Source organism: Molossus molossus, unplaced genomic scaffold (genome assembly GCF_014108415.1).
Source record: "Molossus molossus isolate mMolMol1 unplaced genomic scaffold, mMolMol1.p scaffold_m16_p_3, whole genome shotgun sequence".
Lineage (NCBI taxonomy): Eukaryota > Metazoa > Chordata > Mammalia > Chiroptera > Molossidae > Molossus > Molossus molossus.
Window position 1 is genome coordinate 128,362,105 of NW_023425366.1, and position 15,887 is coordinate 128,377,991.

Consider the following 15,887-nt stretch of genomic DNA (forward strand, 5'->3'; position numbering starts at 1 on the left):
ATAGGAGGCAACCAATCGGTGTGTCTCAGTCACACTGATGTTTTTCTCTCCTTCCCTCCCTCCCATTCTATCTAAAAACCAATGGAAAAATATCATCGGGTGAGGATTAACAACAACAAAAAAAAGATAAAGGGGAGAGGGGTAAAAATAGAGCAAGAAACTTGGAAATCAGGAGTTATAAAATGGGGTGAATGGTAGGAAGAACTGTAACAGGAGGGTGAGACAGGCTAACAAGGCCTCGGAATAAAGATAACTAGGGGAGGCAGAGGTCAATCCCAGCTGAGCACAGCCACGTATTGCTGGCTAGGGGTCTTGGGGAGAAGCACCCCACTTCCATGTGGAGAGGCTAAACAGACTGCCTCTTGGGCAAGAGGAGGAAGTCACTGCTTCGTCCTACTGGCTGTCTGGCTTGCGGGGTCCCCATTGCAGAAAGGGTTGTTACCTACAGTTGTGAAAATGCAGACACCCCCTAGAGGTATGGTACAATATGCAGACTGCTGTTTACGTCCCTCTCCCCAGTCATCTGAAGGAACCATTCAGAACTGGAATGAAACCTGGATGTGTCCTCTGCAGAGAGCATTCTCAAGGCGGCATCAGCCAATGTGTGGCGAGGGAAAGGGCCACCGACCTCTCCCAAAAGTCAGACCCTTCAGATCTAACCACACTGCTTCCTGATTATGAGGTGCTGGAATAATGGGAAAGAGCTAGGAAGGGGCCGTAGGACCTGAACCTTCAGGAACATTTATGAAGCAGGGAGGACGAGAGGGTCCGGGGGAAATGGTGCTGGGTTAAAACCAGTTCTGACAAACTGCAATCACTGTTCATGCCAAGGATTCTGCTTCTGTTCCGTTTCTGGTAACAGATCGCCTCCCTCCCTCCTGGGTCTCTGCGGCTGTGGCAGCACTGGCCTCCTCTCAGCGTCACCAAGCATGTCCTCCCGGCTACATGCCTGGGCGAAGTCACACAAGGCACAAGTCAGAAGGTGTGGGGACAGGGAGGTGCTATCCCCTCCAACACCGGGAGGCAGAGAGGGTGGAGGAGGGTGGTCCTAACAGCAGCATGGCCTTGGCAGTGACTTGGACTAATACAGAAGTAACAAATCCAATCCCTGTATCAGGTTCGCAGGACACACTCAAATGCAAACAAAGACAGGAAAATGGTGACCACAGCTGGCAAAAGAATGGCTCCAGGCCCAGCTCCAAATATTGGTCAATCCCCAGTGTGGATTAGGCGCATGAAGAACTGGAAGGAATAAGGAGACGCAATTAATTATCAAACTTTAATTGATAGGCTAATCTTACAGGATAAACAATAAGACAGCTAGTTAAGGTTACACGTTAAAAAAATCCAGCAGCTCAAATCTAACAGACTAAATACGTTTATTTCCTCCCAAACAGGCATTGATTGAAAAAAAAACAAAAAACCAGACCAGAGTGCACACCACAAGGAAACATGGTACTTACGTATATTTTTAATTCACCCTGAAGGGCTCTTCAGGGAAACAGAAAGAAGGCGGGGGGGGGGGGGGGGGGGGGGAGCACTCAGCTGGGCAGCTACACGGACCAGACGTCCTGCACTCCAGAGGGCTCCTGGCCACCTGTAACTTCAGAGAGGCCACCAGGCCCTACTAAGAAGAAAATAGGCGCCAATGCTAACTAGAGATAACATTGTCACAAAGCCTTAAAACAAAGGGACCATCCTTTCCCAAGACAACAGACAGAACAGAAGCAAGGAGCAAGGGAGAGGGCTCCTCAGAAGATGGGCTGGAAAGGCCGGCCCTCGCATGGCCCGTGGCACAGGGTCGACCCCTGCCCTCCCTGCCCCTGGCACAGAAAGAGTGAGCCCAAAACAAGAGCCCGGGACAGCTCTTCCAGGCACATGGTTAAGTAAGAGGAGGGAAAGCCAGCCCCTTCTGGCTGAAATATGACACATTTTCAGAGCCGTGGCAACGTGGCAGTTCGTCCCTCTGGCCCTTAGAAAGTAAAGCAGCAACTAAGACGACTCCTGAGCCCATGAGTGATCAGAAAGGACACCTCAGCTCAGTTCAGCCTCACAAGAAGAGCTAATACTACTTGCAGAAGGCCCATCAGCAATTAAAATACTTAACACCAAAGAGTTCAGAAACTCTAAAGTCTCAGTTCTGTGAACAGGCTGACTGTGCACCGAGCCCTCCTCAGCGGGGATCATTTGTCATCACTGTCAAGTGGCCGCAGGAAGGGAAGGAAGGCAGGCAAGGCCCTGTGAGCAGACTGCGGGAGGCTCAGGGAAGGCAGGACTTGAGGCCAGGCCCGCCTGCTCCTGCATGGTGCAGCCCCGGTCCACTCACATGCCCTGTGCCATCGTGAGGGACAGGCACACCCCAGAGAAAGAGCTGGTCCCCTCAGACAGTGAAGGAACTGCACAGAAAGTCATCCTGATGACAGCAACACTGCGATGTACCTACAGAGAGAGGCGCTCAGCTTGCTGACACAGACTGTCTCGGTACACTCTGGACTGTAAGACAAAAAATGAAGACTGCTCACGGACTCAGTGACAAGACAGTGAATACTGCTGGGACACAGACTCAGATCTAAATCAAACATCTCTTCCAGGGGCTCCTGGTACACCCACCTCTGCTCTCTGAGGGCTTCCAGCAAGATCTCCATGATTGTTCTAGCAGATTCAGTGAGCCCCATCACACAGCTCCATATGAAAAGATGTCATTTACGTTATTATTTATATATAGTATCTCGAAGTAAGGAAAAAAGCACCATTTTACTTAAAATAAAAAGGCTCACCCAGGCTTTGGTCCTATGTTGAAACGACACCAGCCTGCGTGAGAAGCAGTTTGGCTCTTTGGGAGCAGGGGGACGATGGGACACACGCTCTCACCGGGGGAAGGGGCGTCAGATGGCACGGCGGCCAAACAGGGCGAATGCGGAGAGCTGGCGGGAAGGGCTCCGAGAGCAGCAGTGCGAGGCCAGCCTGGGGACGAAGACACCTGCCTCCAGAGAACACCAGGTGTGTGACACTGTCGGGACACGTCTCCAGGACGGGGCTGCTGCAGAGAAGCACTTTCTGCAGGGGCCACAGGCAGTCACTGCTCCTCCTTCAAGGGGCGCAATGGGCAACCTCGTGGATGCCACACTTACTTCACAGGTGTACCTATGCCCCCCAAAACAAGAGCAGCTCTTCCTGCCCAGATGCATAACTGCACCATGAGAAGCACGAGTCTGTCTGGACCAGCTGGGTTCCTGAACTACATTTTGGAGGGAAGGGTGCAGATCGTCATTAACTGGCTCACACAAGCTAATACATTTCACAGAAGCAGGAGCAGCCTGGAACCCAGATGCCAAGTTTGGAAACGCTCTGTCCAAGCCTTGCTACGAGAGCCTGCAGCCAGCGGGAGGAGGACTGCAGGGACGGCAGCAGAGAAACAGCACACAGCACACGAGGCCACTCACCAAGACTCTCCCTCACTTCAGAGCCAACCAAGCCACAAGGGGACAACAAGGTTCACGTGTACAGAGAACGTAAGGGCTAAAACCAGAAGAGAGTGAGCTAACCACAAAAGCAAGTTATCCCATTTTTGATGTTACAACACATCACCAACCCACAAGGTCAGACGTCTTCTTACTGAGAACGGCAGCATCGCTGAACCAGGGATGAAGAACACTTGAACACAACACATGAGCAGAAGGAACAAATAGAGAACCATAACTGAAATAACCATTGGACTGCTTAAGAATTTCTTGAAATTTCCAAAGTGGGCCTGTGGCTACATGGCTGTATAAACTGTCCTCCATCTGGCGCCCCCTCAGAGAGGCCCTGCCAGCCAGGGATCCATGACTTCTGGAGCAGCACAGCCAGGCACATCCATGCCAGGCTGGGCGTCAAAACCAACTCAGAGAGGGCTGCAGACAACCGTCAATGTGCAGTAGGCCGCCCCAGAGATCGGCGCCCAGAGGGCAAGACACGTGGACAAGAGTCACTGTGAGACACTCCGCTGCTCAGACACCACAGCACGCGTGAGAGCGCCCTGACCAAGACACAGCGCATCCCTCCCATGCGCCTTGGCGAGCAGCAGCACGGCCGGAGGAAGGCCAGGGAAGGAAGCAGTGATGAGGTACAAAAGGAGGAACTGACATCTTTGGGTTTTCAAAACAAAAACTCAAATCTAGGAAGTGAGAAAATAAAAAAAAGGAAAGAAGTAAATCTGAATTAATGGACAGAAAAATATGGCTTACCAACCCTCCCACTTTGCATAAAATTTTATATGAAAAAGAAAGAAAAAACACCCCCAACTCATCATAACACAGTCCGAATGTTTGCAACCAAAGATTTATGAAAGTATTTCAGTTGAAATCACTTTTTAAAAAAGCAGAAAGCTTTTCACCATTCCTTTCTAAACACAACCTTGGCAGACCTACTCTCGAACACATGTAAGAGTATTCCACACAACACGTTCGGAATTCAAATTTATTGATTTCCACTGCACTGACTTGAAAATGGTACGAAGCTGACTGCAAGAACGGGAACCGGTGATTTTAAGTTAAAATTAAGCTAAGGGTGAAAGAACATCACCTCTGGCTTCAGTCACCACATCACCTTAGACTGGATATAACTGTTTGTGAACAAAGTTCCAGAACTCTGAAATCCAGGGATGCTGCAGGCCTCTCCCAGCAATGTCCTTCACTTTGGGTCAGTCTCCTGGGCCAGAGGTGAAAGTGCTTTCAAAAATACTGCCACTTCCCCAGCACAGTGTCTTTGATTGCATCCACATATTGAGTTGGAACCCAGTACACCCAGTAGTAAGAGGCTTCCGTGGGGCCCAACTGAAATGCCTGGAAGGGAAAAGGAAAACCAAGCGACACTTCAGAGGTCGGAGACTGAGCGGCAGCACAACACACACAGGGGAGGGCTAAAAAGTGACTTAACCAAAAGGGAAGGAAAAAAATCATGTGAGGAGCATTCTCTTGTCCAAAAAAAAAAAAGACAGCAGCAGGAGGGAGCTAAGCATAGCCACCCTAAAGCGGTGGTCCCCAAACTCAGGTGCACATCAGAGCTATCTGGAGGGCTTGTCACAACAAAGTGGTGGCTCCCCCATTAGTCTGGGACTTGGAGGGCTAGTAGGGGCCTAAGTATCTATCATTCCTAGGAGTTCCCAGCCGATGTGACACTGCTGGTCTGGAGACCCACTGGGGAAGCCCGGCCCGAGAAAACTGCCCACGTGCACAAGGGAAATGAACGCTCAGAGCAGCGCTACAGCGATGGTGAGCGCCTGGCAACACCTACTGGCCACCAGTGAGGGAACGCAACCCTAGAAGTGATGTGTCCTGTGCACATGGGTATTGGCTCACTCTTAAAAGGTATGAGCTGGATCCACGGTAAATACAGACAGAGCATAATGTCGACCAAAAAAAGCAAGCTGCAGAACAATACATACCATGATGCCACTTATGAAAACAGCACTGGAGCTTGTTCATGGACGTGTACGAAAATAAAAGCAGAGCGGGGAAGACCCACGTGATAGATCATGGTAAGGGCAGTGGGGGAGGGGAAGATAGCGGGAACGAATTCACTGCTGGTTAATCTTCTTTTATTAAAAACTGATTCAAAGTAAGTTACAAAGTATTTATAATTGTCTCTTCTTGGTGGGTTTGTTATAGTAGTTTCTGTCCTTTCCTGTATTTTTTAAGATTTTTCTAAAACTCACAAAGTACAGCCACCCCCTGCTAATGTGAGCTCTGACATGTTCATCTAGCTAGTGAAATGGCATCTGCAAAGAGGGAAATAAATACTTTCGTTAGGACAAAAGTAAAGGTGATTAACGGTGTTCAGAGAGGGCGATCAGAGCTTTAAAAAAATCCTACTTTTAAAACAAAAAAAATAACTGAGCAAATAACCCACATGCAGTCCTTTAAAGACCCCAGAGAGACTGGGCGGGGGGCTGCCACAGGGCTGTGATGTCACCCCCACTCTCAGAGGGTCACCCCACTCTCAGGGTCACCTAGGAGCTCTGCAGCCGGGCTGCTGGCCCAGCCACTGACAGATACCGACAGGGCAGGAAAGGGGACAGGGCTAACAGACGTTTCCTGGAGCCCGGGGAGCTGCCATCTGTCTACAGAGCACTGCCAAGATGCTAGGTCCTCTTTTTCTGGGGTCTCTGAACATCTCCCTCTGCTGTGGACTTTGTAACACTACCCACGGGCCAGAGCACTACTGCCCCTTCTCCCTGGGACAGGGCCAACATAAATACATTCCTGTTGGTTGGACACAAAAATCTGCCTCTTCAGAGAATGGCAGGTGGCTGCCCCCACCCTGTCCTGTCACTGCTCGGGTCAGGTCCCTGTCATAGCAATTTTAAAGTCTGAGGAGCTAACCTCATTCAGAATGGCCCCTCCAGACAATGACAGGGAAGTAGAAGGGGTGTGCCTAGCTGCTCAGTTTGTCAATGAACTCTTGCTTTGCTCTGCACTGACTCGGGCCACGTCTGCACACTGTCTCAGGAAGCGCGGCCTGCCTGTCTGAGCAAATCTCCCTGGGAACAGACGTCCACAGGCCTGTCCTCCCCATGGGACCCTTGGCCACTAGACAGCTGCAGCCTGGGAAGGGCAACACCATCCCAGAGGGGAAGGCCTAGGGGCCCAAATGCCAAGAGTAGTGGGAGGTTTTATTTTATGTGCAAGGAAAAAGTTAAATGAAAACCCACAAGACAGTCCTCCTTGTTACATTTATTTTTCTGGTCTAAAAACAAAATATCATAAATAAAAGGGAAACAAAGAGATTCAACATATCCCTTTCAAACTGCTGGAAGATGCAGGGAGGGGCTGCAAAATAAAGAGAACTTGGACCAAGTCATGGACTAAGTTCTAAGATGAAGACACGAGGGCCTTAGCTCATGCATCTCTTGAATGCCGAGTTTTCTCCTCAGCTAACATCAGTCCCTGTTAGAGGAGCAGAAGTGGGAACCTAGAGAGAGGCCACAGGATGGCAGCTACTTACCATCATGTGGTAGTCCTCATGTCCTTCAATGGGTTCACTGACCACATTTTTAATGGAGCCCATGGGTAACTTCTCAGTCCGCTCTAAGTTGAAAGGAACGACAGCCATTATTCAAAGGCCCTCCTGTTCTACTCCTGCAACTCAGCAGTCCCTCGTCAAGGCAGGTGGCTTTTGCAATCTCCTGTAAACTCTGGGGATAATAGGACAGGACCTTCTAACAGTGACCCTAGAGCCCTACGTGGGAGCTGGGAACTTCTTAGGAGTAAATGGGGACCATGATGTGGCAATGGTATAGTAAAGGTCTCTGAGAACAGAACTGTCTCTTTCCTGGTATTATTTTTAAAGTCTAACAACTAATAAATACAAAAGAAATTCCACTGCACCCTGAATGCCCAAGGCCAGCACCAGCTAAGACCTTCGGTGCCTGAGACAGTCAACAGGACCAAGAAGAGAGGCACCAGCATGCCTGTGGGCTCCCACAGAACGGGGCTGTTGGCAGCATATGACCGTCTCTGTCCCAAGACCCTGCTCAAGCCCCCACCATTCCTTTCCTGCCCCTTACCCTTCCATATGTGTGAAAGTTCTCTTAAAATACTTAAAACCTCTTATGCTTAACACTCAAGATACCACTAAGCACACAGGGTCCAGAAGACGTTTTGCAGAAGTTTAAGGGTGGCGGGTGTGGGAGAGACAGAAGCGAGGGAGGTCTGGAGGAGGAGCCTGCTGGAGGTGAGCAGGTGCGGCAGGGCAGGGGTGGTGGCAGGAGGGGGAGCGCCTGCCTGCCAACAGGAAACCACCCCTGAAGCAGAAACACCTCAGGGACGGGAGAAGCTCTCAGCAAACTGTTAAACGAAGTTTGAAAAACCACTAAAGACTTTTTAGAGAGAAAAATCCGGAAAAGGCAGAATCTGAAAACAGATAACCTGACCAAAAAACAGCAGAATTCCGAGGCTGGGGTTCTAGTCTAAGTGATGAATCGAGACATTTCATTTCGGTCCTGTGGGCCTTGGTCTCTGAAAAACGGGGGTGGGAGGAACGGACCTAAGACGCTCACGCAGATTCTGACTTTCAGTGGCTCTAAGACAGGCAGGACCTGACCAGCTGGGTCCTTAACGTGAAAACTTCTCAAAACACCAACCACCTTTTTTCACATTTTATGTGAAATGTCCAGAGATTTTCACATAAAAATATGGCTGTCTGGCTTCTTTTGAAAATGCAAAAGATAAACAATCCTGAGCCCGACTCCCGAGTCACAATCAGGTGCCACTTCCCACCAGCAGGGCCCAGGCCCCCGGCAGCTTCACGCGCTCACCATTCACGCGTCCTGCCTGGAGCTTGCTCTTCCCGCTCCCACCGGGCCTGAGGCGGCGAGTCCTGCCTCCCACACAAGCCACTAGAATTACACCATAAACAGGAGCCCGTGAATGTAAAAAACCTCTCCGAGAAAAGAGGCCGACTAATGAGCTGCTGGAACGGCTGTTCTACAACAGTGTCTTGCCAGCAGAAAAACGCCAATGGCTGGGAGCCCACTCCCCGATCAAGCTGTCCTAAGAGTGACAGGACACTCAGGTGACAGTGTCAGGGGCAGGTGAGAAGAGGGCCCGAGGTGCACTGAGGCAGGGCTCCAGGTGAGAATGAAAATCTCAGCCCTGGCAGACCCCTGAAGACACGAGTTCACGGCCACATGCGTCAGCAAGGCTGGCGGCCAGGAGGGCTCTCACAGCGCTGACGTGCCAACACACCGAGGTTCTTCTAGAGCTCTCCTTCCTGCCAAAGCAGGGGATGGCTGCTCCCACGAGCGGAAGTAGAGCCCCCAACACAGGCACAGCAGGTTCTCATTAGTCCGTGCCGTGAGGACACTTTCCTACACACGTTCCTAACACGGAAGCATGCCAAGGAGCCCTTACAGACTGAGCTGGCATCGGGCTGCCAAGCTGCACCTACCAGCGGGGCCATCGGTGTCTTTCTGGGTCAACCTCAGCCACCGCCCTCCACAGGCTGCTGAAGTGGAAGAGGCAGGGCCTTAGTGAGTCAGTGCCATGATGGAGGACTATACCAACCCCCCCCCCAAGGCATGGAGAGTGAGGGGCTGACGAGCAGGGAGCTCACAACTGAAGAAACGGGGTGGCGAGACCAGCTCTGCAGAAGACGGTGACCTACTAAAGGGATTCAAGGCCCTTGAAGAATAGGGGAGCCCTTAAATAGGTTGTAAAACTTGCTCTGATCATGCAGTTAGAATCAAATGTGAAAGAAAGAACATAGGTTATCACACAATTGTTAGAAATGCAAGCGTTTTTGGCATTTCATTCTTTGTTCACTTTAAGAACCAGGATGGGGTGAAAACAAGAAAACTTACTTTCATATTTTAGATGATAAAAATCTCACTCCCCATCATCCCAGCCCTGATTATTTTCCATAAAACTTTGGTCCCATCTGAAACAGAGTCATACTAATGGCCTGTCCCTGAAACCAGTAAGTCTCAGAGGATGGGATCCCCTGTGCTTCTCTTTAGCGTTTACCTCGAACACTGAACACCTACAGTGCTGGCAGAAACAGGTGAGTTAGGCATGTTCGGTCCCCTCCGGAATCTAACAGGGGACAGACAAGTCAGAGAGTAATGAGTGCTCTGGGGACATAAATGAAGTGCTCTATGAACAGAAGCAGCGGGGTGGGGATGTATCAGGGAGGCTTCGTTAGGAGGACATTTAAGTAGGGCCTTGGGAGACTTCATTAGTAACAGGAAGGGGAAGGCGGCTCGCAGGTGAAGGCACAGTGCGAGCAAAGGCAGAGCTGCGCCAAGCACACAGGGAAGGTCGGCGAGTGGTGCGGCTGCACACCCAGGGTACGACAGGCAAGCGGGGCAGGAAGCTAGCTCAAATTTTAAACTGGGTCCTATCACTGAGGACACTGGACACTATGGCTGAGCATTTGAACTTAGCCTTAAAGAGCCAAAGGTTTATGAGCACAAAAACCAGTGAGAAATAAATAGTATAGGAGATGAACGGGACAGAAGAGATCAGAGGTGGGGCAGGGAAATAGGTTAACTTCTTTCACGGACCAAGTTCAGAGATGCTAGAAGTCTTAAGCAACACAGTGGAGGGGTAAAGAAAAGACACTGATAATTCTGGAGTGTAACTGACAAGACTTTGATCCATGTGGGGAAGAAAGAGGAAGCACAGTCAGAGACACTTCCCAGCAAACAGCAAGCCAGACCCACCATGCACAGGGGGGTCGGTGGGAGCAGGCAGCGGGCAACCAGGCAGGGGAGGGCAGGTCCCCAATACTAGGAAAACTCCCATCTACAGGGGCCAGGCGGGTGACATAAATGAAGGATGCTGGCCGCATTCAAGTTAAATGGGACAGTGAGAACTGTAGCCAGGCCCATGTGAAACTACTACTCAGCTCCAGCTGCTGGTTACCCTGTGAGAATGCAGGTTCAGCCGGACTAGACCTTTTGATTTTTTTCAAGAGAAGCCAAAAAATCATTATCAAGTGAAATGTCGTTTTTTATGTCGAGTGTAAAAGATGAAACTCCAGTCTGTGGACCAGAACTGGCTCTCAGCCACACATCTGGGACCTCTGGACAGCCAATGTTGGATGGACTGGTTCTGTGATCAGACTGAAAAGACTGAGGGAAAAGGGTCCAACAGAAGGTGAGCATCTAAAAGCAAATCCAAGCCAGGAGCACACAAAGCACAGTGCAGAGATTGGGGGAGAAGTACACTCACTCGGGAGAAAGCACTGCTGGGCGCCAGAGGCGGCAAGCCAGGGAGAGGTGCAGCAGTCACATACCTTTAGTGCCGATCCACAGCTGGTCTTGCTCTAGCTTAAAGGTGAGTCTCACTTTTCCTCCAGACTTATTGTACATGCCAGACAAGGGGACCGTGGGCAGTCGCTCCTGGAGGCACGAGAGCATGGTAAGAGAGGGAGGCACCAGACACAAGTAGGACAAAAACAGGAGAAGAGCAGGATGTGAAGATGGGAGCGCAGGAAGCTCAAGAAGTCAGGTGGGCCTGGTTTTGAGAGCGCTCACAAAGGAGTGTGGCTTACCTGGGCCCCCTTAACAGACGGCATCACGTCTTCGGGTTTCCCTTTATCCAATACTTTCCTGTGTTGCTACAACATAAATCAAAAGAGATCATTAAATGAAAGCTGACTGCACTTTCATCGTGTCACTACCTCTGAAAAAACAGGACAGAGAAAGAAAGCCTATGGTTCTGGTTCTAAAGCTTGTACTGTCTACGGATGGGTCCTCTGACACCACAGAGCAGCGCTGTCCAGAAGAAGTTTGTGTTGATAGAAACGTGGCCAGTAAGCCCCTGAAATGGGGCTAGTAAGACCAAGAAAAGAGACCCTCAAGTTTATTGAATTTTAATCAGCCCCACGTGGCTGCCACACTAGACATCACTGTTCTAGAGGAAGCAGGACTTCCAGACTACCAGTTCAAGAAAAATCTACTTCCTCCCCCTCCCCAAGTCACCACTGAAAGGATTCAACATCAAGCTAAGAGAACCACAAAGGGTTGCTTTCCTGACAGGTACAAAATGACAGCACTATCAGCTTAAACTCCCAAAGACACCTCTGGAGATGCCCGTGACCAGCCTACCTGCCCAAAGGAGCACCGCCCCCACAAACAGAGCTCCTCTGCTGCACAAGTCTCCTCGCTGCCCCTCAACCCCTGCTAGGTAGAAAGCCTCAAAAACCACATCTCCAAATACAGATGCTGACTAGCCTACACCTTGGCATTGAGAAGTCTCTAAGCCTGCCCACCCCAGGAGCTTGAAGCAGCTCCTATGAGTTCTAATAAGGCTCAGGGTGCCTGAAACAGCTCCTGACTGGCCCACATGTCTGAATCCATTTTTCACCCCATTTGTGGTTGTAGGAACAGACACTGTTTAGTAAAGGTAGGACTATAGGGCAATGAGTGGGCAAATGGTAAAAAACTAACCAAATTTAAGCACCAGGTAGCCATGAGCCAGCCCAAACCCTCACTGGCATGGCAGAAACTCTCCAACAGAAATAAACCTAATACTGCCAGACTGCTGGCAAAGGATCATCTGTATATCAGCCCCAGATGTCTGAAGAGCTGATAAAAAGTCACAAGGATGGGTCCCTCTCATTAGGCTGTGTTATGCCTCGTAACTGGCTTTAACACTGCACATGGATTATAAGCTGAATTTGACTCATACCTCACAAGTACCTTTTGAAGAATTGCCCCTGCACTGTGGAAAACAGTTCTAAGCTTGTTAAGCTACCATTAGTAACTCAAACCTCTATTTAAGAGGTATGTATGCTGCCAGGGTGTGGCCAGTGGGAATGCTCACTCACATCTGCATTCTCATACCTGATGTTTCACACATGTGGCAGAGAAAGACTGGAAAATGGAAATGAACTCTACTGATTACAAGGCTTTTTGACCTCATATTTGGGGGTGAAAGTGTCCAAATAAAAACACTCTTCAGATGGTAATATAGGTTTACAACCCTTTATCTGAACAACAGCTATAAATAGATGTTTTGAACTTTTCTAAAGCCCAGAAGTTTCAGGGTTTTTGTTTTGTTTTTAAGTAAACATAATAGAGTTTTAAAATATATTATGTAATGTCTTCCACAGAGTTTGGGCAGCATCTTGCCACCAAACACGTTCATTTGTATGGTAAAACATGACCATTCACATTAATCCTGGTCAGGTTTTACTGCCATATTTACAAAAACACGTTTTGGGGATGTGGAAGCACACACAGGAGATTATAGGCCTGGAACAGAAAAAAGTGTCCTTCTCACACTGTTGATCATATATACGCCTTGGTGCCTATGATCACTAAAACCAACATTCATTCCAGCTGGCCTACTCTCTTCAGGGCACAGGTTAGGGTGAGAACATGTATTTTCCTGAAACATTACTCAGGGTGTCCAGGAGGCTCCCTAACAATGAGTGGGGTTTGCTGGGTGATAAAATCACAAGTGATGGTTCTTCCAACCAGCTCCTTTGACAGTGAAATACTCTAACCTCCAAAATGAGCCACAAAGAATTATTTAAAAAATCAGGCCCCCATATCATGGACCAGGAAGGGAAAAAAATCAGCATAGTTATCTTCCTAGTCAGCTTCATTTGGCTTCCTGAAATGGTCAGTTTTAGAGGAACCTCTGAAAGCTATTGACTTTCATGACTTTCCAGAAAAAGGCTTGTTGACTTGGGGGAAGCCATACACCAAAAAAGAAAACAAGAAAATAAATAAGTAAACAAATTTAAGCACTTGCACAAAATGGGGAGTTATTCTAATAATGACATTTTTCTCTGGCACTGAACAGGCAAAACCCATGTCTGATTCCAAAACCTGCCTTTACAAAGGCCTTATCCTAAAGTAGATAGACTTGAGACACACTGACCCGCCAGATGAGACAAAGTTGCAAATCTCAGGTAGTTGTCACCTCCACTCAACAGCCAGCCGCACCCAACTGCTGCCATAAATTTCCATCATGGGCCCTGTCCAAAAAGGAGCTTATTCTAGGGAGAATATAACCAACCACGGCTCCAGAGGACAAAGCCTCAAACTTCCCAGGACAAATAATCACATGACAGACTCACTTTCTGCCTGCACAGCGGCTCCTTCTTGTTTTCTTCGGCCTTGGCATCCTGTTGCGCAGAGTCTTTGGGTGTGTTTACTGCTAAAACATCATTTATTGTGGAGCCAACCACCATGATCTTGGCTCCGCTGGTCACCTTTATTTCCCTCAACGTCTTATCCTCAGGGACAAGTCCCTTATACATGACTTTCTGCATGGCCGGCGGGAGACCTTGGGAAAAGACAGCAGATAGTCAAAGAAAAAAATCAAAAAACATACTTGGACCAGAGCACTTGGGCAACAGACCCCAAAGTAAATACTGCTCTTCCACCTATTACTTTTGCACACTTGGGCAATTCACAACCTGTCTCAGCCTCAGCTTCCAAAACTTTACAATAGTGATGACAGTAGTTCCTTCTGTATAGACTTGTTTCAAGGATTACAAAATATGACAAACAGTATTTAGTGAAATACCTAGTATTTAATAATTGATCAATAGATATTAGCTGTCACTCATCCCAAGTTGTTCCTCAATCTTCCAACCACTCAAATATGAAATGAGAGTCCACAAGCCTCAGGGAAACAAAAACCAAAAAACACCAAGTTTTTGTTTTTATGCAGGCCACAGGCTACATGGAGAAAACCTTTTAAAAATCACTTCAGATGGCAAAGCATTATAAACAAGGTAAAATTAAATAACAGGAGCACCACCTGGTCACTGGGGCTCAGTGGCTGAGCATCCATCAACCCATGCACCAAGAGGTCAAAGTTTAATTCCCAGTTAGGGCACATGCCCAGGTTGTGGGCCAAATCCCCAGTTGGGAGCATACAGACAGCAACCAATCAATGTTCTCTCTCATTGGTGATTCTCTCTCTCTTTCCCTCTCCCTTCCCCTCTCTCTAAAATTCCATAAAGAAAAAAAAATTTTAATAACAGGAGGACCTGTGAAGGGGCCGGCATCACGGTCATCAGCAGTGTTTCCTAAACTTCCCTTGTGAGAATTGCCTGATATTTGCTACAAATAAATTCCTGGCAACATTCCAGCCCCACTGAATCAAAATCTCCCAGGGGGAAAAGCCCGAAAGCTGTAAATTTAACAAGTGCCTTAGGTGTTTTTATTAGAGATGTTTAGGGAACATTAGTTAGACGCCTGGGCCTATAAGTCAGACCTGGACCTCAATCCCAGCTCGGCCACTTACTAGCTCTACGATGCCAGCTCTCGTTTTGCCCATCTGAGTAATGGGCATCCCAGTAGCCACTTTGGAGAACTGCTGTGAGCACTGCGGATGCTGATGCTGGCAGAGCGGCCGGCGCGGTGCCTACCACAGTGTGAGCACTAGGAACGGCAGGCGAGGTGGGGAGGGCGGCGTGGCTGTCGGGCCCGGGGGTTACCTGTAATCGAGTGAATCTTCTGTTTCAGCTCGGAGCCTGTACTGTCCAGAGGGAACTTCACGTCGTGCTTAGTCTTGTTCCAGATGATTTTCAGGTCCACCAGCTCCCTGCCCGCGCTGCCGCCGCCCGCGTCCTCGCCATTGCTGACCGAAGCCCGGCCCGCGGGGTCCCCAGGGGGCTGGGCCGGGGCCGGCTGCAGGTTGCCTCGCGCCGCACAGACGTCCTCGGCCGCCGCCCCCGCCGCGGCTTCGGCCTCCATGCAGTTGAGGGGCCGCGCGGGCGCCTCGGCCGCCACGGTCTCGGCCTCCGTGTCCATGCCAGGCTCCTCCATGCCTGCAGGGGGGGCAGGGGGTGGGCGCTCGCCGCGGGCTGGGCCTGGGGCCGGACTCCGCCGCACCCCGGCTCCCAAGCCAGGGCTCTCCCCACCTCACCCCACCCCACCCCGCCCCGCCCCCGGGCCGGGCCGCGTCCCGGAGAAGCAACCGCTTCAGCCGGGCCCAACCCGGGCGCTCGCCACCCCGCCACACTTACCATCCGGGGCCCCGGCCGCCGCCATGATGATTGTGTACAACACCCACCGCGCCCGCAGGGGCCGCCGGGAAAAGGCGAGCTGGCGGAGATTGGCCCCCGCTGCAGCCCCTAATCTCGCCCGGCCGGGCCGGAAACAGGTGGAGGTTTCTATGGAGACCCGCCTCCTCCGCTTCCCGGGCCGGCCCCTGCCACGCTTTAGCTTTCCTCAGCCGAGGGGGCAGGGCCCGGGAATTCGCCCGCTCGACGGGCTCTGCCCTCTAGAGGCTGAGCGGGGCCGCAGCCGTGCAGGGGGGCGTGAGCTCGCAGACTAAGCGGCCTGCGCCTTTAAGAAACGGGGCTGGGCCCCTGTGGGGGAAGTGGATTGGCTGTGAGGAGTCCCCGGAAATGGTCTCGTAGAAGACCACGTGGGCGAA

The 15,887-nt window shown here is 50.3% G+C and overlaps 1 protein-coding gene across 1 annotated transcript; it reads right to left on the reverse strand.

Moving 5' to 3' along the window:
- Window positions 1–1,578: 1,578 nt before the first annotated feature.
- On the reverse strand, window positions 1,579–15,591 carry UBFD1 (ubiquitin family domain containing 1). Its single transcript, XM_036280507.1, has 7 exons — window positions 15,475–15,591; window positions 14,944–15,276; window positions 13,573–13,781; window positions 11,035–11,100; window positions 10,777–10,882; window positions 6,985–7,067; window positions 1,579–4,823 (listed from the first exon to the last, which is right to left on the reverse strand). Exons 1-7 carry the CDS (start codon window positions 15,497–15,499, stop codon window positions 4,713–4,715), a joined length of 933 nt encoding a protein of 310 aa, XP_036136400.1. The 5' UTR covers window positions 15,500–15,591; the 3' UTR covers window positions 1,579–4,712.
- Between the last annotated feature and the right edge of the window lie 296 nt (window positions 15,592–15,887).

Excerpts from the sequence above, each read along its gene's own strand:
- UBFD1 (XM_036280507.1), bottom strand. The coding sequence starts at position 15,499 with ATGGCGGCGGCCGGGGCCCCGGATG. Across the intron at positions 15,277-15,474 it reads GGCGGCCGGGGCCCCGGATG|GCATGGAGGAGCCTGGCATG; the intron begins GTAAGTGTGGCG and ends CCCCCCCTGCAG. Across the intron at positions 11,101-13,572 it reads AGCCGCTGTGCAGGCAGAAA|CAACACAGGAAAGTATTGGA; the intron begins GTGAGTCTGTCA and ends TTTATGTTGTAG.